General features: G+C 41.4%; 2 protein-coding genes across 2 annotated transcripts; one reads left to right on the top strand and one right to left on the bottom strand.

Moving 5' to 3' along the window:
• Positions 1-1,188: 1,188 nt before the first annotated feature.
• LOC130179681 (GTPase IMAP family member 6-like) lies at positions 1,189-4,233 on the top strand. Its single transcript, XM_056392644.1, has 3 exons — positions 1,189-1,251; positions 1,494-2,333; positions 2,740-4,233. The coding sequence occupies exons 2-3, from the start codon at positions 1,694-1,696 to the stop codon at positions 3,453-3,455; spliced, it is 1,356 nt and encodes a 451-aa protein (XP_056248619.1). The 5' UTR covers positions 1,189-1,251; positions 1,494-1,693; the 3' UTR covers positions 3,456-4,233.
• A 98-nt stretch (positions 4,234-4,331) lies between these two features.
• Positions 4,332-6,866, bottom strand: cfd (complement factor D (adipsin)). Its single transcript, XM_056392645.1, has 5 exons — positions 6,707-6,866; positions 6,164-6,320; positions 5,689-5,830; positions 5,282-5,572; positions 4,332-4,869 (listed from the first exon to the last, which is right to left on the bottom strand). The coding sequence occupies exons 1-5, from the start codon at positions 6,771-6,773 to the stop codon at positions 4,690-4,692; spliced, it is 837 nt and encodes a 278-aa protein (XP_056248620.1). The 5' UTR covers positions 6,774-6,866; the 3' UTR covers positions 4,332-4,689.
• Positions 6,867-22,254: the final 15,388 nt, after the last annotated feature.

Consider the following 22,254-nt stretch of genomic DNA (forward strand, 5'->3'; position numbering starts at 1 on the left):
GGTCCTCGCTGGTATTGCACATTAAGGCACTTCCGCATTGGCTTCACTTTCCAGCCCCGGAGACTACGTCCATTTTTTAATAAACAGGCTGTGGTTTCTTCCCGCTCCACCTGTCTGTTACAGGTGTTTGTTTGTTCCCCACCGTGGTTGTGTAATTTCAACCTAATATATTGTGTAAAAACTCCCGCCCTAGACTCGCTCCCGCTTCCCAACTAACAGGAACAACAACAACAACAACAACCTGTGCCTGAGTAGTTTTCCCGCGTTGTCTCATGGACACACAGGAAAAGGAAAGAGTGAACCAGCAAACATGAAGTCCAGCTGCAAGTGACACAATATCCATAAAGGAACATTCAAAATTCATAAGCTGCAGCTAAAAGCCATGAACTGCAGCGGGAAATGAAGGTCAAAGTCCAACAGCAGCTGTGCAGGAAGTTCACTAATAAATTACATAAGGTTTAACATATAAAACTCTGATTTTGGTGTGAGAAATTACACACAACATTTTAAGGCCTCACAGCATCAGAGTCCCATTTCCCCACCGAGATGACATTACACATTTTAATTAAGGTTCTCCCTTTGGTTTCTAACTTTAGAGGAGAGTGCAGCATGTTCACAAATATTCACCAATCCGTTCTGGGGCACAGGAATAATAAAATGTCAATTCATAAAACCCCCATAAAAAAAAAACCAACCGGTTGTGGCAGATGTGGGAGCTGTTTGGGTTTCTCTCTATAATAAAGTAAGTTATAGTTGACTCATAACTTGCACTTGAATGGACTTTCTATACTGAAGCATCTAGAAGGAGATATGAATCAAAAAATGGTGGAATCGCTTTGTGTGTGTGTGTGTGTGTGTGCGCATGACAAAAGAGAAAACAGAGTGTTATACAGGTTTTCCTTGATTATTACTTTTCAAAATCTTGTGTGCACACAGGTGTTAGGGGGAAGTAGTGCTTCATATTTGTGACTAAAGCGGGAGCAGGGTTTCTTTTGTATACTCGAGTCTGAGGTGAAGCATGTTGAAGATGCAGGTTCATTCCAGGCTGTATTGTGGAATTCACTTCCTCAACAGCAAAACTGCGGATGGCACGTGAATTGTTGCATTCATTCAGGAAGCATCCTCTTGTTTCACCCCTCCGCCCCTGATACCTGTTTCAGAGCCAGAGAATCCAGTTTGAGCTGTTGTCTTGAGCTGCCGAGGATCTCAGAGCAGACTTTGCCGGAGCACCTGCCAGAAACATGTCCCACAGTGAGTAATGCTTTTCTGCACATTGATATCAATATCGTCATTCTTTTCCAATGCAATGAATCACTTAATAATTCTGTAACTTCACTTTAACCACTGCAAACTCTGGAATGTAACATGTACAATTGGGCTTGGCTGCACATTATTATAAAATATGAACTGTTCCCAGTTTATTGATCTAATTATCATTTGGTTTGTGCATTTAAAAAAAGTAATTGACAAGTCCTGACTGTGTGGTTTTGCAGACGACGTAACTACCACGAGGCACATGGTGGCGGTCATAGCAACGGTGGAAGAATGGTCCTCTCTGAAATCTCTGCTGCGGGACAGCGCTGGAGATAAGGACCACCGGTCAACCTTCAGCTCTCTGGGATCAAACCAAGTCTGTGACCTCACAGTGCATGGTCACTTCATCAGTTTGCACTATGCAGATTTATAACAAGACATGACAGAAGAGGCCATCAGCAATGCAATAGATGGCTGCTTTAAGTCTTGCACAGATGGAGTCAGTATATTCCTGCTGCTGATCCAAGGTGGACATTATACAAAGAGGGAAAGAAGACTGATAGAGATCCTGCAGACACACTTTGGAGCTGAGGCTCTAAAATATCTTGTAATTCTCTCTCTGGAAGACGGAAAGGTGGTCGACGCTCTGGATGATGCCCTCATGGAGTTAATAAACGTGTGTGATGGAAGATACTGCCGCATCACATCATCTGCCGCAGGACACAAGATGCGCGCGCTGCTTGAGATGATCGACTACACGCTCGCTGAGAATGGAGTGAGCGGTTACACCGACACCATGCTGGCCGAAGCGAGGAAAAGGAGCACGGAGGACTCGGCCATGATGATGCTGAAACAGAAGGTGCGAGAGGCAGAGGAGAAGGAGCAGACCTTCGGGCAGCTGGTTCAACAGCAAGAGGAGAGAAGAGCCAGAGAAATGGAGGCGCTCAGGTTGAAGCACGCTGAGGAGAGAAAGAAGGAGGCGGCTGAAAGAAAGCAATATAAGACAAAGAGAGAGGGCCTTGAGGAGGCTGTGATGAGCCATAGAGCCATGCTGCAGCTCCAGGTAACTGCCACTGAAGGTAAGACTGATTTTTCATTTTAAATTTGTCAAGATGAAAAGCTCAAACCCGTCTCTTTCCTGCACATCTGTACAGACATGTAGTGGGTCCTTTGCCATGTTTTCCACTTTCACAACATTTCTCGCAAACATTAAAGTTCTGCTGCAACTTTTGCTGAACTGCATTGTCAGACATTGTGATGCTGCAGGCTTCTCCCACTAGGGGGAGACACAGTTACACATTGACATGGGGTTTCATCATGACCTGTAACATCAAATATTCAGTTTTACTTGTGTATTAAAAGAGGAGATGGTCAGTAAATGACCCATTACAGGTTACTGAACTGCTTTAGAGAGAGCCAGATATGGATATTGCTTATAATTTAGTGCTGTTTAACTGTTTCCTTTTCTTTTTTTTTGGCTTTCAGATGATGAGACAAAGAAGATGTCTGTCATCCTGTTGGGTCTCTCTGGCAGTGGGAAGACTTCTGCAAAAAATCTAATTCTAGAGAGAGCATGTAACCAATACTCTGCTCATGAGTCCAGCCATGAAATCCCACAGTCAACCTTGACTTGTGAGAGAAAAGAGGTGTTTGCAGCAGGGAGGCGACTCATCCTGGTGGACACCCCCGAGCTGTGGGATGAAGACGGGGCAGAAAATCTGGAGCTGGTCAAGGATTGCTTGGCTTTGTCCCTCCCAGGACCACATGTGTTTTTGCTGGTGCTCCAGGTGGGACGCTTCACCCAGGGTGAGAGCGAGATGATGGGGCACCTGCAGAAGACCTTTGGACGAGAGGTCGCGGAGCACGCCATCGTTCTGTTTGTCCGCTTTGACGGTAACCAGCACAGGCCTCAGAGGATCAACGACTACGTGGCCGGAGCTCATTCAGCCCTGCAGGATCTGTTGCGAAAGTGTGGGAGTCGCTATTATGAGGTGAATGTCACAAAGTCCCAGAATGCTTTGAGCTACCCTCAAGTGAAAGACCTGCTTTCAGGGATGAACAAACTGGTTGCGTCACACGGGGGACGCTCCTGCTCAGTGAGGAGATTTCCTGTGCAGGAGCTGCAGGACAGGAAGACGGTGATCGAGGAGAGACAGGAGGGGGTGCAGGAAGTAAACTACTTATTGAGAGAAGCTGAATGAGGGGAGACACTATGTATGCAAAACCTGTACAACGTCATACAATCTGTGATTAAGATTTCCTCCTTGAAGCATGAAATGTTCATTTTCTGGTGATGCATTTATTCATTCAGTCACTGCAGGCATTTTGAATCAGATTGAATTACAATGCAAATGTATTACTTTTAAATAAGATGCTGTCATGATTTGCTTTTGAAAGCTGGATTGATCTAAATGAGTGGATTTCACAAAATCTGCAATTTATGGGGTTTACTTACTATATTTTTTAGACTGTATTCATATGCTATAGACATAAATGCAAGTGACATACAGATAATATTATATTAAATGTTGGTGTTGTGGGGATTTTCCAGATTAAAAGGCAGAGTGGAACATATCAGGAATAATTCGTGACATGTTTATCTGCACCGAGCAGAGAGGGGAGGAAAAGAAAAAGCACAGCTGCAGATTTGATGTACTTTTTGGACTTCCCCATGGGTACGAGGACTGATCTGACAAGTTCATGAGATGTGCTTGTTTGATATGTCGATTGCCTAACAGTCGCTTCCTCAAACAGCATTCTTCAGATGTACTCAGCTGCCAACAAACTCATGCAACTGCACAAAAGATTGATGATAAATGTGGTTTAGATTTCCCTATCGCGGTTATTAACTATTTCTGTTCGATCTGTGACTGAGTTTGATGTAATGGCTTGTAATTTAACACTTATGATGGGTTTTGTTATTTGCAGTTAGTCTGCTCATCTTTACACTCATTACAGTCTTTTATATGGTTTGATGAACCTTTTGTGTCGATTTTTCTTAATCTCCACATCTCTGTCATTGCGCTTCGTCTGATGCTTATTGTACGAAACAACAGAAGACACACATGACATCTGGATGTGTTAAACTGTATTTTATTGATTCTTTTATACAGTGATTTGAGGAAGGAATGTGAAATACAATATAAAATATCTTATCTGGGTGAATCTGTGTGGTATGTTATGCCATACTGGAAATCAATCTCTAGAGCCATGCATTAGTTGCAAATGACAAAGAAAAACTTGTGTTCATGTGCAGAATAATCAGTCACTATTAGTTATGTTGTTTTTGCTTTGTTTTTGTTTTTTACAATTTATTATCAGCTTTCAATAATCTGTAAAGCATTTTTAATTGCATGAACCAGTATGAAAGGTGCTATAGAGTACACAGAAAAAAATCATATAAAGTTTGATTGATTTATTGCTGCTGTCGCTTATTTAATCGCTCTCCTCTGCTGCTGCAGTGGGCGGCGGGGCCATCGTGGTGTCAATCCACTCGGTGTAGTGGGAGACGATGGTGTAAATTCCAGGCTTTCTCAGCTGGCCACACTTCCCCCCGCCATTGGAGGTGATGCCCACCACGGTGCCATTGAAGAGCAGAGGACCCCCAGAATCACCCTGAAAGACGACAAGACAGTCAGAAAAGGGTTAACAGGAAATGACTGTTTAAACATTTGAACAAAATACAATGGTGACTCCAGTTGGGAGCAAGCAACAGCTTCACACACTGAGGGGTCACGTAACAGGGTCTGCAGCCGTGTCAGTGTCTCTGTGGGGCTGAGCTTGGCCACAGCAGAGCTTTAAGCTAAATGCTAACATCAGCATGCCAACATACTCTCACTGATATTTAGCAGGTTTACCTGGTTCATGAGTTCAGTGTGTTAGTGTGCTACCACTTTAAACAGAGAGGTAAGACTGGAGAAATATCTGTTAAAGAGGCAGCTGTGTCACTTCCAGAGAGCTGACCATTTCACCCTTAAAAAAAAAAAAACTGTCAACATTTATATTCTGTGAAAAAACTAAAACTTACATCACAAGTGTCTTCCTTCCTATTTGGTTTAGCACAGGGCTTTGGGCAAAGTCTGTGCGCGCAGATCATGTTGGTGGTGAACTTGTAGCCGTAGTAGTCCGCGCGACTGCACAAGTCAGAGCTGAACACGTCGACCTCCACCTCTTTGAGCTTGTCAGGCCTGGACCCCAGGTCGTCAAGGGCGCCCCAGCCGGCTGATTCCACCTCTTCATCGACGGTGGGGTTCGTGCCTCCCGCTCGCAGGAATTCCACCACTCCAACAGCGTCAGACGCTGCAAACGGACGATCCAACTGCAAAAACCACACAGAAGAAATTTGGTGGTCTGTTGGCTTGTTCATTAACATGTATCAACACAACAGGACACACTTTAGAAAACTGCAGGCAGTGGCACAAAATATACACTTACCTTTATTAAAGCAATGTCATTATCATAATTTGCGAGGTTAAAGTTTGGGTGATTGTAAATCTCCAAGATGTCAAAGGTTTGCTTTGTTTCTTCAGCTTCACTCAGAGAATGGACACCCAGCACTACTTTCTTTCCATTTGGCCTGTGAAAAAGCACAATAATATTATAGTATTGCATGATGATAAAACATCTCATTATGCACATTTTCCTTTTCATAATGATCACTGAAAATGAAGACAAAATTGTTCACAATGTACTTAACAAAAAATTTAATTCATCCACAAAAACAGAACAAGTTAATGTGATAATATTGCCAAAAAAGTCCCATAAACAAAATCTGGGCTACATCAGCTCTCCTAAAGAAAACACACACATTTGTGTGTTAAATAAATAAATATATTCAAATACATTGTCTTAATCTTGTCATTTCTGTTTCCCACATACATCCATCATGCATACAGGAAGGTTTCCTCACCCGTTTTGCAAACAGTGAGCTGCAGTCATCACCCACTGATCTGCGACCACGAACCCTCCACAGTCATGTTTGAAACCGTCTCCTTTCGGCTTCTGGATGGAGGCCATGTAAGGTCGAGAGTGTGGCGCTGCCTCTCTGCCGCCCATTATACCCTCGCCTGAAATGATGGAAACACACAAAACAGAATGAAAAGTTCAACTTATTAAAGATATTTTAACACTTCTGCAGAAAACAAAATTTTACATGTGGAAAGGTATAAAGACATATTGACCTAGCTACTGAGGAGGTTGCTGTTGTTTCATGTCAAGGAAACTTTGTTATCCAAACTATACAATCAGTAAGTACAACCACCCAAATGTTAAAAAATAGAATAATGAGCAAAGAATAAATTAGAGGGCATCTTTACATCTGTACCCGTCTGTATTTGCAGCAAAATACAACAATAACACAATAGTAAAAGTACAATAACAATTTAAACCAATGGACATAAATTAATTAGATGAAATATTAGTAAAGAAGGAAACGATGCAAGTTCAAACTCACTCTGTGAAATGAGGGCGACAACAAAAACAGCAGCAGCAGCCACGAGCACTTCTTTCCCTGACACCATGATGTCGGTTTAACTGTTTAACTAAACCACCAGCCACTGTGCCGTTTTAAAGCTCCACTTGAAAGAGAGGAAACATAAATCAAGTAGATATGGTGCAAGGCACAAGTGGGAGTCTGACCGTCCTCCTGTTCCCCCGTTTCCTGGAATAAAAACACAGGAAAACATATCACACGCTCACTGACATCTTTTACTTTGATGGAGACTCTCTTCATTTGAACTTGTCAATAATTAGGGCTTTATATTTCTTGACAATCAGTGGTTCGTGCTCAGCTACTCATTTTTCACACTGATCACTTCTCCCTCACTTTGGGCTGAAGTTTAGATCCGAATCTCTTAAATCTACTGACACTTTATTTCCAAAGTGTGTGCACTCATTGACGCCAGGAGAAATGGTGCAGGCGGTTTACTTTCACATACTTTTCTGATATCTTTAAATTACATAACACTAAGATTTTAATGAACTCCCCCTGATCTCATGCACTTTAACACAACACTCACAGGAAGGAGGACGTTGTCTTCTTTCCTGCTTGTAAATCCAGACACAGCCGACATCCAGCATGTAAGCACATTTGACATGATTTGCAGTGACTTCAGGTTACAAAATATTCTCCCAACTATGTTCAACCCACACATTACACTGTGCAATACAAACCTACAGTACACACACACACTTAAAAACAATTTATTGAGACACACATTCAGCATGCATAAGTTTACAGAAGGAGAAACAACTGTACATTCACAAAACACTGTATATTGGAAGTTTTAGCCTCTTGGAAGAGATTTCAAAATAAAAGTAACTGCAGAGAGACACTAATCCTATTGGAGAAAAGACTACATGTTGCATTAAATACGCATGTAAATAATCAATAAACTTATCAATAAACATCCAATCAGGTCCATGTGAATGTGCAGCAAAAATCATTTTGGAGGTTTGAAGTTGTGTGAAGGACAGTTGGTAGAGCTTCTGATCATCTAAATCTTTGCTCTTTAGCTCTGAAATTCATGATGTGCATGAAGGTGTCGACCAACAGTCACTCAGAAAACTTTATGTGAACTAAGTTGAATTCAAAATGACAGTCCAGTCCAGTCAGTCCAGTCCAGTCCAGTCCAGTCCAGTCCAGTCCAGTCCAGTCCAGTCCAGTCCAGTCAGTCCAGTCCAGTCCAGTCCAGTCAGTCCAATCCAGTCAGTCCAGTCCAGTCCAGTCCAGTCAGTCCAATCCAGTCAGTCCAGTCCAGTCCAGTCCAGTCCAGTCCAGTCCAATCCAGTCAGTCCAGTCCAGTCCAGTCCAATCAGTCCAGTCCAGTCCAGTCCAGTCCAGTCAGTCCAGTCAGTCCAGTCCAGTCCAGTCCAATCAGTCCAGTCCAGTCCAGTCCAGTCCAGTCAGTCCAGTCAGTCCAGTCCAGTCCAGTCCAATCAGTCCAGTCCAGTCCAGTCCAGTCCAGTCCAGTCAGTCCAGTCCAGTCCAGTCCAATCAGTCCAGTCCAGTCCAGTCCAGTCCAGTCCAGTCCAGTCCAGTCAGTCCAGTCAGTCCAGTCCAGTCCAGTCCAATCAGTCCAGTCCAGTCCAGTCCAGTCCAGTCAGTCCAGTCCAGTCCAATCAGTCCAGTCCAGTCCAGTCCAGTCCAGTCAGTCCAGTCAGTCCAGTCCAGTCCAGCCAGTCCAGTCAGTCCAGTCCAGTCCAGTCCAGTCCAGCCAGTCCAGTCAGTCCAGTCAGTCCAGTCTATAGTGTGGGGGTTTAGGTAAGACAACTTCATCATTCGTAGTTTGTGAACATATTCAGTCAGCGTACGGGAATCTCATGTGTAAATGTAATATATCAACATAATTTTCCACACATGTAAAATATGTACATATGAAATAAAAACACCCATTAGAAACTGGAACAACTGACATATGTCACATGTCAAGCCCATGTGTATGTTAATGTATGCATGAATATTGAAAAAACTACATTGTAGGTGGCGGCGCCTGCTCATGGAAGATCTAATGTTCAGTGCACATTCAAACACAGGATCCACTGTCCGCTCTAATGATTAGTTGCACAGTTCAGGATCAGGTCATTGGTTTACATGATGAACGTATGGACGGATAGATGGATGAATTTCCCTACAAGAGATCAAACACATAACGACAAAATAAATACAATTATTAAAATGTCAGCACAAACAATGATGAACTAAAGTTTAATTAAGCTGACGTTACACTTTACTTACACTTTATTCACACATCCACTATCTCTTCACTTTCTGGTATCAAACTAAGGAATCTGATGAAACATAATACCAATAAACATTTGAAACCAGGAAACAATAAAGGCTATAATCAAATAACTGCTATAATGTTAATAATATAAAATAACAAGGTTTGAAAGGTCCATACTGCAAGTCGTTAGTGATGATTGGTGATTAGCAGGCAGGTATTTGTATTTGCAGACTTCTATTAGACTTGTGATTTAACAAATATATTGTAGATATGTGACATAAACATCCATCCATCCAAAAGCCTGCTGGATATTATAAACAGTAGAGTCCCAAAAGTCTGAGACCACTTTCCCAAAATGAGGAGACAGACATGTTTAAAATCAACGAGAAATTAAAAATAAAAACATATATAAGCATGTACAATTTTTATATGCATGTTGTTTTAATGAACTTGCGTGTATGAATTAAATATACAGTATAGGATTAATAACTATGGTTGCAATAATATAGATATTCTTAATATATCTACATATACAAATTTTACTATGGATATTTCACATATGTTATCAACTTGTATCTTTATATATCAAGAGCATATATATATATTTGATGATAATATATCCCCCTATAGGTGACATATATGGCAACATTACGTCATATATTATATTTCTGAGTGGAATTCCTTGCCGTCTTCAACACCGTCTGACATGGAGAAGAAAGCGCAGACATGAACACGACCAGACAGCAGACATCTCCCCCCCCCCCCAGACTTCATTAGAGGGCTGACAAAAGATTGATGACATATTACACCGGCGCTCCGTATCATACAGAGAGGGAGCCTCGCCGCCCTGAAGCCACCACAGAACACACAGATTCAGATAAAGTCGTGATGCTGATGCTGATGCTGATGCTGACGTGCGAAGGCCAGTTTCTAGTTATTCTCTGTGTGAGAGACGGTGCGGCTCATGAAGCTCTCAACTCTCTCTTCTCTCTCTCAAGTCACTGCTCAGGTCAGAGGTTTTAGAGACAGGTGAATTAAGTATTACATCCTCCTGTCTTTTACCTTTAGTCTTTTCACTTGGCATCAGCCTGACGTTACTTGTCAAGACAAATTGTGCTAAAACCTCAGCTCATGTATTTATTTCTGCCTCCAGATCAGCTGAGAAATGTCTGTCTAACTGAACATTTGAGGAGAGTCCACGCATGACATTAAGGATTCAAACATTTTCAAATGAACTATATGCGTCAGGGTACCTGAGTGTTCATGCATTCAGAAGGAAAAGGAAAAGAAAAAGCAAACTTTAAGCTAATATGTCATATTGTGTAACTGCTACATAAAATGTGATAAAGCTTAAAACATGTAAAGAAATTGGAGAAATGAGGCCAACATAATAATACAGCGTAGTTCAGTATGATCAAATTTTGGTTATGTCAAAAGGTCAAGAAAGAAAAAATCAATCAGACTGAAAAGTTGATATATTTCTGATAGTTCTGGTCTGCATCATAAACAACCCACTGTTGTTGCTGACTCAGCAGTCACACTATTAATAATAAAGTATGCAGGATAGTAATATATGCCTTCAGTGTTATTGCATTGCAGACACATAATAACGATAATAATTTGGTGCCAAGTATATTGGAAATGAAAATGGTGATGAGTTATTTCAGTTAGTTTATGTAGAGTTTAGTTTGTCGACTTTATGAAGCAGATTTTGATTCAGAAATACATTTCTGTGACAGAGCTTTTTGTGCGCTGCACTCAGGTCTATCCTGCAATCCTGCAACATGTCAATGAGATTACCAGATTAAATTAAAGGTTATATAAACCCTAATAAATATTCAAATATCATTCATTTATATTAGAAACCTTAATATGAATAAAAGTTGAATTGTTTTCCTCTCTGTAATCTCCTGTGAAATTACGTCTATGTTGCACCTCGAACTTTGAACTTGTAAAATAAAGAGCTGCAGACGTCACCATTTTAATGTATGTAGGACAGATCACCGTGTGTCTGAGTAAGTTGTAAGTCTTTTCTAGATCAGCTAATAGTATATGGTGTTACATTTTGTAGAGTCTGTCTTATTTAAAGGTTATGATGGTTTACTGTCTGCACACGCAGTGACACGGACGACAGCGCTGACACTTTCTAATTCTGGAGCTGCAGCGCCCTCTGCAGGTACAACCGACAAACAGGAACTCCTGTGTGGAAAATGTCAATATTTCAGAAAAATGTACATTTAACAGTTGGCTGCAATGATGAAGTGAATGGGAAAGTGGTCTCAGGCGTTTGAACCCCTCTGTACATGAACAAATGTCTTGTCATGTCAAAAAATGTCAGTGTCTGTTGATTGAATTTGCAGCCAATTTAATGTCATTACAGCCCTTTCCTCCCAAAAAAGAGCTATTATGATAATTAAAGTTGCACAAATGCTTAGGAAGAGCTTCCTCTGCTAATGTCTCAGGGGGTTTGACCTGCCGATGATCATGTGGTTGCGTTACTGTAAAGCGGGGAGGATTTTTATCTCTTTATAACGTTTCCCTGCTCCTCGCCAATTAAGCCGTGAGTCACACACTCACAATTACAAGTTAGGAAGAACATAACAGGGAGAAATTATAGGTTCAAACTAACAAAGACATCTGTATCCACCTAGATGATGATGAGTTAATTAAGCTGCAGAAAAACAACATCTGACACAAATTCTCCAGCTCTTGACTTGAATATATATATATATATATATATATATATATATATATATATATAATATAATAATAGATTTTAAAATAATGAATCTCAGTTCATCAACTTTATTATTATTATTTTTTCTCACACCTCATATTCACTATATCATGTAATAAAATCAGCTCATAACACGAGTGCAGCGGCAGTCTGAACTGACTGCAGGTGTTGATTATTGCTGCACTGTTTCAGACTTTCAGTTGTCACCTGAGCGTCGGTGTTGTTGCCATGGGGATGAGCTGCAACTGCAGCTTCAGCCTTGAGCAACCAAGCCCACCCAGCCAGGTATGCAGTATGTGTGTATGTTTGTGTATAACATGTGTTCATATGTGTGTGTGTGTGTGTAGAAATCCATATCTGTTCATCCATGTGTGTGGTCTGGCACTGAACCAGTTATCAGAGTCATTTTCCACTTTATGTTTTTTAAATGTGTCGTAAGTCTCTCTTTCTCTCTCTCTCTTTCGCTCCATGTCTGTCCTCCCTCGCTCGCTCATTCCACCTCTACCTCTCATTCTCAGACACTGAGTCAGCGAGCCTGTCAGTGCGTCTGGCAGGTTTTCTATCCATCAATCAATCATTCACTCACTTTGTTGGTCTTTCTTTCATTATCTAGTCAGTTTGAGAAGCTGTTTACGTCTTTAAACTCTTCCTGCCATTATTATTAAAGAGTGCAGTATTTTATTTTGCCTTTTAAACTATTAACTTACTTTATTTTAAAGCATTACAAATACACATATACAGTCTCTCTCTTAAAGTAAAGGAACGATTTATAATCCAAATCTGTGCAAAATGATTGTCCACCACCAAAAATCAACCACACTTCCTGATTGATTAACAGGCCTTTACTCAAAGTTATTCATGTTTTCTGATGCTGTTAAAAAGTTTATATTTTTGTAAACACAACAGGAAAGCAGGTTGATAGTTTCAATTATTTAATAGCTGACAACAAGCAAAATAAATAAATAAATATATAAATATACCAGAAACTTAAATGTTCAAAAACATCCAGATTGGTCCTTTACAGCTGCTACGTGTTTCCTCACGTGTCACTGTGATTTCCAGAAGTTACCGAGCAACTGGTGCATCAGACACACACACACACACACACACACACACACACACACACACACACACACACACACACACACACACAATGCACCACAAAAGCAGTTATTTGTGTGTCAGTAAAAGCTTGTGACCACACTAAACACATCACAACCTACAGACTCAAACTGAGTCCGTTTGACTCGAGTCAATAGTATGAGGATGTTTCAGACCATTTTTTTTAATGATGACAGATAATTTAAGAATAAAATGTAAAAACAATTATGCATAAAAATAGCTTATGAAATTTGAATGCATTAGGCACAAGTTTCCCATCCTGTCTAACTGAGAATATTGAGATTGAATGATCCTTGATTCAGAGAAACAAAACAAACATCAGTAAGAGACGGACACCTGAAAGTGGAAAAAATGAAAATGTGTTTTTCTGCTATAAACATGTGGCATAAAATCAACTGGACCATGTTGGATGAAATCAACCTTTCAGAAAATGGCAGGATGTCTACTTGATGGAGAAATATTTTAGTTTTATCAATCAATAGTTCTTCCAGTGTTTGAGCTGCCGACACGGAGACGACGTGAGGCTGCAGAGAGAGTAAATCTAAACGAACTGTTGTAAAAGTGTGAATCTTGTTAAAAAATGTGGACTCTCCACCTCCGTCTGTCTCTCTCCACGTCTCTCTTTGTCTCTCCAGTCGAGCGGTGGTCTTCTGCTCAGCGCTGGCGTTGCTCCAGAAGAGGGGGATTACTGTTAAATGGGTCTAATCTCTGCTGTTTCCTCCATCAGCCCAGGCCCATCTGATGGGAGCTGGTGTTTAGAAGGGGCTCCACAGGACGAGATACTCTTTAACTGTAATCTCTCTAATCTCTCGTCTTACTGTAGGCCGGGGTCCCACAGACCTGCCGTCCTCACGCTCCGCAGCTCGCACTCATATTTCTCCCAAAGCCATTTGAAATTCATGACAGGCTGTACTTTTTAAACGTGTGTATGATTTATTTATTTTTTTTTCATAATAGGAACCCATAAAAAATAATTACAGTGCTTTAAATTTACGTAATAGATACTTCAGGACATAATGATGATAAATCTTCAGTTAATGAGTTTGGAAAAGTAACTTATAAAAAGGTCACAATGCATTTTCACACACGTGTTTTTTTTCTCTGAAAATTCTCTGTTAATCTCTGTAAATTAAAATAATACTGTGTAATACTTGTGTATTCAAGCCTTTTTAAATGATATAAGTAGAAAATAAAATTACATTAAAAAAAAGAGCCAGCGTACATGTTTCAACCTCATAATATTTGTGATTTTTAGTGAGAAAAATATCAAATATTTCCATCACAGATATAAAGAATATTCACATGTGAAGTAAAAAGTGTGAAAAACTATATTTCAAATGTTCATGAGGCATCCATCATGTGAAAGACTTGTTCTTTAAATGAATTAAATGCAGAAATTTTCAATGGTATTTTATATATTTACATTTTAAAAAGCATGTGCATGTTTGTGTGCATACATACAGTGTGTGAGTGTATTTCTTTCACTTTCCCATCAAAAGTTGAATCCTGTAATTTGACATTGTTTATCAATGTGTGTGTTAAGGTGCATTTGCACATCACATGACTACAGCACGTCAGCTTTTACCAACCAGATCTCTGAGGAAAATGTGTAACTATACAAGTTTGAATATGCCCCTGAGTGTGTGTGAAACCCGTCAGCTTGTTTTCTCAGGAATGGTAAAATGTGTGACAGCGTTTGGTTCCATTATTACCCTGTAAATGAAAGTCTGTGCTGCGTCACAACCTCCACGTTTCCCAGGAGAAGACTGAATCCTGTAAATCTGACGTCTCTCTTCCTGGTGGTGGTCCCAGGAGGATCGTCGGGAGATTCCACCTTTCCCACATCGCTCCTTGATCCACCTGACTCCTCCTGGCCTCGCCCCATAAGCCTGCCTTTTGTCCCCATCTGCGCACAACGCTCACAGGTTTGTTTGTACATCCAGAGAGCGCGGTGAGAACGAGTGACAGTCCCACCAGCCTGAAAACTGGCTGCTCACATTCCCACAGGAGAACAGAGAGAGGAGAACACGTCCCAGGACACATTCAGACTGGAAAGAGAATAGGAGAGGATGTAGGCTATCTGTAATTACCTGGAGGGAATAATAAATAATCCCTAAATAAACAACACAGCTTAGAGAAAAATCTGGAAAGAAGTCACTGCAAAATATCTCAAGGTGCAAAAACTTAATGGTGAGAACACGTGAATATTTCTGCTCACACTTTCTTTTACTCAGCATTAAATGATCCACACTATAGCTGCACTTTCTGAAACTGCTGTGACAAAAACAAGAAACTTTGTTATGTTGATTATGTTCATTTTTTAATTTTTTTTTAAATTTTTTATTTCTATTGTGACAATTAAGCCATCTTAATTTGTCATAGTCATTTTTTCCTGGTTCTAGTTTCACAGTTGAGAGGATTTGAACGATTTGATATGACATGATAGTAAACTTAATATTTTCTGGACAAAAAAGCAACTTAAAGATATAAAGATGTGACCTGGAGCTTTAAGAAACTTATGAAATACTGTCTGTCTACTGCCAATTTGATTTATGTTTTTTTTTTTGGCACATAATAAAACAGGACATTGTGATTCATTTTATCCCGGATCGACAGAAACTGACCTTTTCTGTTCTGCAACAGGTCAGAGTCAAAAAATGAGACTAAAGAAAGAGAAATAGAGATCAAGACAAACAAGACAATACAACAATACTGAAGGGTTAAATGAGAAGACAGACACAGTGAGACACAGCAAAAGTAGAAAAGAAGGACAAAAACAGAAAGAGGGGAAAAAATGGAGGGAAACATGAGCATGCAGACAGAGAGAGAGAGAGAGAGAGAGAGGGAGAGAATGAACTGCGACCACAAGCCTCGCCTGAACACGTCGTGAAAGTGAGGTTTTCAGACGCTGTAATTTACGCAGATTCAGATTCAGATCACTTTGGCAGAATCCCGGACCACCTGCGCTTCAGCTCATGTGAGCAACTTCCAAACTCACAGAGAGCGCAGACTGAAAACCGGTGTTTTACTAAAGCGTGAGATCTGAGGCCAATAACAGCTCACCGAGGCGCTCCTCTGACAGTCTGACACCTCCACCATGTTTGGGTGCACATGTGTGTGTGTGTGTGTGTGTGTGTGTCTCAGCCTGCAGGTATTCAGAGGGTTTTAAAGCAGCTGTCAGTGCTAAGGAAGATGAATCTTTATTGGAAGCTGTCAATGCTTTAATTGAAGGGGCTGCAGATTGAGCCACTGTTTCTCCTCTCAGACTCTCTTTGTGTCTCTCTCTCTCTCCTCTGTCTCTCTCTCTCTCTCTCCTCTGTCTCTCTCTCTCATTATCTAACTTTTCAAAAAAGATTTCATGGACATTCTTGGCTGTAAGGGACGAATCACAGAAGCTTAGAAGTTGAATTCAGTGTCTTGAACCCAACTCAAGTTATATGTATATGCATTTTTGCAAATTTATTAAAACTCCCATATTTTACACTTTTGTGTTGATCCATGAGAAGATTTATTTGTGGTTTTAAGAACCAAAGAACTTGTTGGTGTAGTTTTACATCTCCTCTCTCAGGCTTCTCTCTGGAGCTCTAGTAACAACAGGTCAGCGAGCCAATCAGAAGAGAGGAGGCTCTGAGCCTCTCTTCTGATTGGCTGACTGTTTTCGGAGTGATTGAATAAAAATATAGCAGATTTCAGGTAAAACACTCAGAGAAACCAAATCCTGCAATGTATGATGGTGGGTCTGGAAAGGCCAGACCTGGGCGTGGCCAAGGGCGGTGACTGCTTTGTTGTGACATCACAAAGTTACAGAAGTCCTGACGGCTCGTTTTAAGGTTCAGTTTCTGAATACAGGCTGTGTGCATTTCTCTGTGGACTGAGCGCTTTATAATTAATCACTTTTACAGTATTAATACAGAACGTAATCAAAAAAGACATGGAAATCTTATTTAATACAAAGTGGGACCTTTAATATCATTTTATATTAACGGAAGACAACAATTCCTAATTATTTTTTAAGAATGAAGTTAATAATGCTGAGTAAAAGACACCAAGACAATACATATGTATGAGACTAACTTTAGTAACTGCTTTTTTTCTCCACATATTATTTTCGGAGTCCACACTGGCTTTAACTTTTGCTGCTTTTTTTAATGTGTTTAGTTTTTGGTTTTCCTTTAGTAAAAAACTGCATAACAAAAATAGAACAAATGTCAAGTTTTTAAAACATATCAATTCACAGTTCAAACTCTCTGTTCGAACAAACATCTGTTGTTTCTCACTCTGGTGCATAATCTTCAGCTCCTTCACTTTCTATCGTCAGAAGCAGAAGAGCTGTCGGTAAAGACGACCTTGTTTACTGTAAACTGCTGCTGGTGAACAGTGTCCTTGTGCAGCAGGAAGTGCATGAACACGCACCTGATTATCTCAGGTTGCAGGTCATTTATCCTGCAGCTACAGATGGTAATACACTGTTGTCTAAAATAATCAACAGTGAGTCCAGCACCGGGTCTGCAATTGAATGTGCTGTTGCTCTTGTGGCCGGACGGTTGCCGGTTCAATTCCCAGACTGCTCTCTGAGGACCACTGCTACATCGCTGAGGTCACATTTCATCCATTCGAGACAAGAGGATCTTCCACGTATCTGAGGGACGTTTACGAGACACGTATGAGTTTCTTCAGCTCAGCGCACGGTTTGACTGGCGTGGACGCCGACGACGTGTCTTTGATGTGCAGGGTGTGACGGCCGCCTGCTTTGAAGCTGGAGTGACTAAGTGTTGGATGCAGACGCGGGACAATCAGAGGAGCAAGGAAATGGCTGAGGGTCGCTCGCAGGCGCTGACCCATCCGACCGTTTTCACACAAGATTGAGACTCACTCAACAAGGAGAGACACTGACTGACTCTCTGGGTGTAAATAGATCCCTGCAGTTGATCTTTGATCCTGGCTTCACAAACACACAAACACACGCACGCACGCACACATGCACACACACACACACACACACACACACAAACACACACACACAAAACAGGATATGAAAATTTTAGGAGACAGAAGATTAAAATCGCAAGATAAACTTCGGAGTAATTTTCTGTAATTGACAGTCAAACTGACACCAGTCAAAATGTTCCCACCTGTTTAGCAGTAAATCTGGAACAAGACACAAATGCCAAGAACTGCTTGCAGATACAGTCTGACCCTCTGGCAATCAGGCTGGCATCTTGGAGTGGGTGTCATCTGCCGTGCCCGTTCACAACCGAGGCAATGAAAACAAAACGCCAAATCTGGAGGATCCCGAGTGTCAGTCAGAAGAAAGGCTATCTCTTTCATTTTAAAGAGCGTAAACACCCGGGGATTCTGGGACTAATTTGTTGAACATAGTTACAGTTGTCAGGGTAAAATCTGCAGCAGTTGAAGCACCTCTCCCTGCAATGTTTATTTTGGAAGTGGTTGATTCCTCTGCCTCTGGCGTATTATGGCTAGACGGGGCCAATTGTCAATAACTGTCACCCACAGAAGGGAGGAAGAAACACGGCTCATCTGCCTTTGCCTGCCGTGTAATTAGCACTAAAACAAAATGCTTTGTGTTGAAATGCAGAGACCGGCACCCCTGCCAAGCACACATAGCATCGCGTGCCCAGAGAAAACATCGATGGGTGGCATGATGGAACATAATCGCCCTTTTACGACTCACGAGGTATGCAAATTACGCAAACCTGAGACACAAAAGCACAATTACAAGCTGATTAAATACATCTGAACTGTGCCATCCATTCTGCGATATTGTCTCCTGGTGTGTGCAGGTTTGTGCAGACGCAGCGAGAGAACGCACCTAAAATCCACCTGTTCCCCCCAGGGCTCGACGCTAAACAAGCCCTGCTGGAAAGGAGGATGAGGCCTGCAATCCAAACTGGGAACAAAAATATATAAATGAATATTAAATGCACTTAATATTATCCTCCTCTGCCCTAGAAAAACAATTGCGCCATTGTACTCGCTACCTGCCTGTGTTTTATTCAGTGGCTTCTACTAATGGGAGCGATAAATACAGCTCTCTAAATGGCTTCCCTCTCTCAAACATCATATCTCTGCCAGATCATCCACACAGATGAATTCAGTTCATCTGTTCATACACAACCAGTGAGACGCGCCGCTAAGTCACGCTGCTGTTGTTGATCACTCACATAAAACGCTATAACACGGTCAAATGCATCATTTTGGAAGACAAACACCCACTTTTGCCACAGCAGCTGCAAAGATATCAATCCAGTCATTATTAAACAGGCTTTATTTTGGGGGCTGAACTGAAGTGTCTTCATATGATTATTACTGTTATTATAATTTCTTCAGTGTGATTGTTTGATATTACCTCTAAGAGTGCGGGAACTGAGATGCATGTTTTACACTAGGATTAAAAACACCACAGCAACATCATAATAGCTAATTAATGTAAACCATAGAGATCATAGGGAATCCACTCCCTTTTAGTTTGCAGGATCATAATTAGACACCCAATCAGTCAGAACGCGGGGAGAGACACAGTGGCAGGATTGTTCAGCAGCAACACCGCAAGGAATTTCGCCCCTTCACACGGAGACAAATCATCAAAATCCCGACCAAGTAAAACAAATCCGAGAACGGCTTTTGATTATCGTGATGCCACAAGACTCTTTTTGACAAATTATGTCAAAGCAAACCACTGAGTGTGTACGCTAATTATGTGCAACCAAACCATTCGCATCAGCAGCCAGTGGAAACGCTGCTGAGGTTAGTGGGCTGAGGTGGGGCGCCGTATGTGACAAATAAGCCTAGTCTAAATGAGTAACACCAGCAGTGTGGCTGCAGGGACAGTGGACTGTCAGTCGCTCCACCACTTTGGTCCAGACTGAAATACCTCAACAAGTATTGTGTTGGTCTGAAACTTTGTGCAGACTCTCAAGTTCACCTCAGGATAATAACTTTAGTGATCCTCTGACTTTCTGTCGAGCAACATCATCAGATTAAAGTTTCAATTTGTCCTTTTCTGCAAAACTAATAATATATTCCCATCAGCCTCAGCTGGGTTTTCTATTTAGTATTGATTAGCGAATGTTAGCATGTGCTAATACACTGAACTAAGACGGTGAGCATGGTAAATATTATACCTGCAGAAACAGCAGCATGTTAGCATCGTCACTGTGACCATGTTAGCTACCTGCATGGACGTCTGCGTAGCCACCAGATTGTTGTTTCCACAGGTTCCCGTGGCGTCCGGGACACGTGGACGACGATCTACTGCGCCTGTAGGGAGCGCGTCCTCTGAGCAGAGTGTAAATTAAAACAACTGCCCATCTGTGGCGTTTTACAGCTGTCCGTGTGCGTGTCTGCAAGTGAGTAAAACTTAGTCTTGCGAAATCAACAAATGCAACGATGCAGTATCTGAGATTGATTTTTATGAGGCTTTCTGTCAGGCCTACCCTTCGTGCTTCTTATTTACCTTTGCTTCTTGTGATTACCCAATTTGTCATTGGCCATCTGAAGTTCATTCGATATCAAATATTTACAACACGTAATAGTACTCAGGTCTCAGGCAACTCAAACCCCTTATATGGTTTTGTCAAACACTGGATAAATATCTTCAAATAAGAAGGCAGACAGTCACTGATGACATGCTCCATGCTAAACTAATTTCCATCCACTAATCTCCCCTGAGTAATAATCTCTACTTTCAGTGGACAACCCTACTCCTCCCATCCCACTTCCTAATCCACACTGATGAAATAAACCCCGCCCACCCAGCACACCAGTTAAAATGAACAATAACAAGAAAAAGAAAAAAAAAACCCTCATCTAGATCAATCACATCATGCTGCTATTGCTGGGATATTTTTCATTTTCATAAGCTGCAAATGAGCTACTTTAAAGTTTCTCAGCCAGTCTCCCTGCTTCTAACCTGTCTGTCAACTTACCTGTCTGTCTGAGGTCCTCACACCTTGAAGAGCCTGTTTGCTCAAGCCTCGTTGGAGCCTGTCAACAAGCACAGGAAACTCCTCCCTTCTTCTCTTTACCCTACTTTTTCTCTTCTACCCACTCTCCCCACACCTCCCACGCCTCCCCGAACACCGGTTTGATTTATGGGCCTGTCGAGCTACCTGGCCCGGGACGACGGGTTATTTCCATTACTGCTGTGATTCTCTGTAATAAGGGGATCCGATGTAATGGCATAGCACGGGGGCCAGCTGTCTTGTCCCAGCTGGGCAACAACAACAGACCTCCAGAGAGCGAAAATATTCATAAACTTTTGTTCCAACACTTAATGTTGTTGGGTTTATCTGTGGCAACACGTGTTTTTCAGCTCTGTTTTACTCATGAAACCTCCAGTCATGTGATGTTTTGTAATCACTATCTATAATTTATGTTTGAGTCATAAAATGGAAATCCAGCACACACAGTGCACTTACGAAGGCAAACAGCTAGAAGCTTGTTCGAGTTCGCCCAGAACATTTGCCTCAACACAAATAGCCATTTTGCAATATATGTAAACGTGTGTGTGAGTGACGGCAGAGAAGTGACACCAAACTGAGAGACTTTTAAGCCTTTTTCACGACTCCCCCACTGAAGCATCGTCGTCTGTCAGCGAGGCATGAACAAACGCCCGGACGCTTTGATTTTCAGCTCTGTGTTGTTTTTGAATCTCCTGGCTCGACGTTGCATCACTTCCCCCTGTGAGGCAGACGCAGACAAAAAAAAAAAAAAAGAAAAGAAAAGGATCACTCACTTGTCGTTATGTGTCGTGTGGCTCAGACAAAGGTGAGTTCACACGTTGTTTGAAAGCTCAGCGGCTCTCGCAGATGCTTGATCAAGGGTTACCTACACAACAAGTCCTCCAACCTAAACAGCCAAAGAGGTTTCTTGTCCCAATCCTCAGATACAACCCATAGGAGCGCACCACCAGCAGGCGTTCATAATAAATGTGGTTGAGGGTATGGAATGGCTTTGGTTAGAATTAGGGCACAAAAACAACTTTAGTTAGGTTTTAGGAAAAGGTCGCTAAGAAATCTAAGATGCAGCAACCACCGCAGCTGACTGGGATCGGCCATGACACCTGTTCATCAATCACACAAGTCGTAAAGCGCAGGCTGATTCTCTCAACGCCTGAAAATCATCTCATGAGAGAAATACTTTTAAAATCCTGCACAAAACACACGAGAGGAAACTGGTTTAAAACTGTTGAGATGCATATGTCTTACGTTAAAAGAAAAAGAAAACATTTGCGGTACTTTAACTTCACATTCTTCTGGGTGTAGGATACATCTTCACCCACAAGGAACATAAGTAAAGCTTGGAGTCTATTGCTTGTATCTTTGCTGGTTAGTGGAGCTAAAACTGTGGCACACCTGTCAATCAAGCAAACACCGGAAAACATTTTTCTGCAAAAGA

This window comes from Seriola aureovittata, chromosome 13, assembly GCF_021018895.1.
Source record: "Seriola aureovittata isolate HTS-2021-v1 ecotype China chromosome 13, ASM2101889v1, whole genome shotgun sequence".
NCBI lineage: Eukaryota > Metazoa > Chordata > Actinopteri > Carangiformes > Carangidae > Seriola > Seriola aureovittata.

Excerpts from the sequence above, each read along its gene's own strand:
- LOC130179681 (XM_056392644.1), top strand. The coding sequence starts at position 1,694 with ATGACAGAAGAGGCCATCAGCAATGCAATAGATGGCTGCTTTAAGTCT. Across the intron at positions 2,334-2,739 it reads CCAGGTAACTGCCACTGAAG|ATGATGAGACAAAGAAGATG; the intron begins GTAAGACTGATT and ends TTTGGCTTTCAG.
- cfd (XM_056392645.1), bottom strand. The coding sequence starts at position 6,773 with ATGGTGTCAGGGAAAGAAGTGCTCGTGGCTGCTGCTGCTGTTTTTGTT. Across the intron at positions 6,321-6,706 it reads TGTCGCCCTCATTTCACAGA|GCGAGGGTATAATGGGCGGC; the intron begins GTGAGTTTGAAC and ends CCATCATTTCAG. Across the intron at positions 4,870-5,281 it reads GGAAGGAAGACACTTGTGAT|GGTGATTCTGGGGGTCCTCT; the intron begins GTAAGTTTTAGT and ends GTCGTCTTTCAG.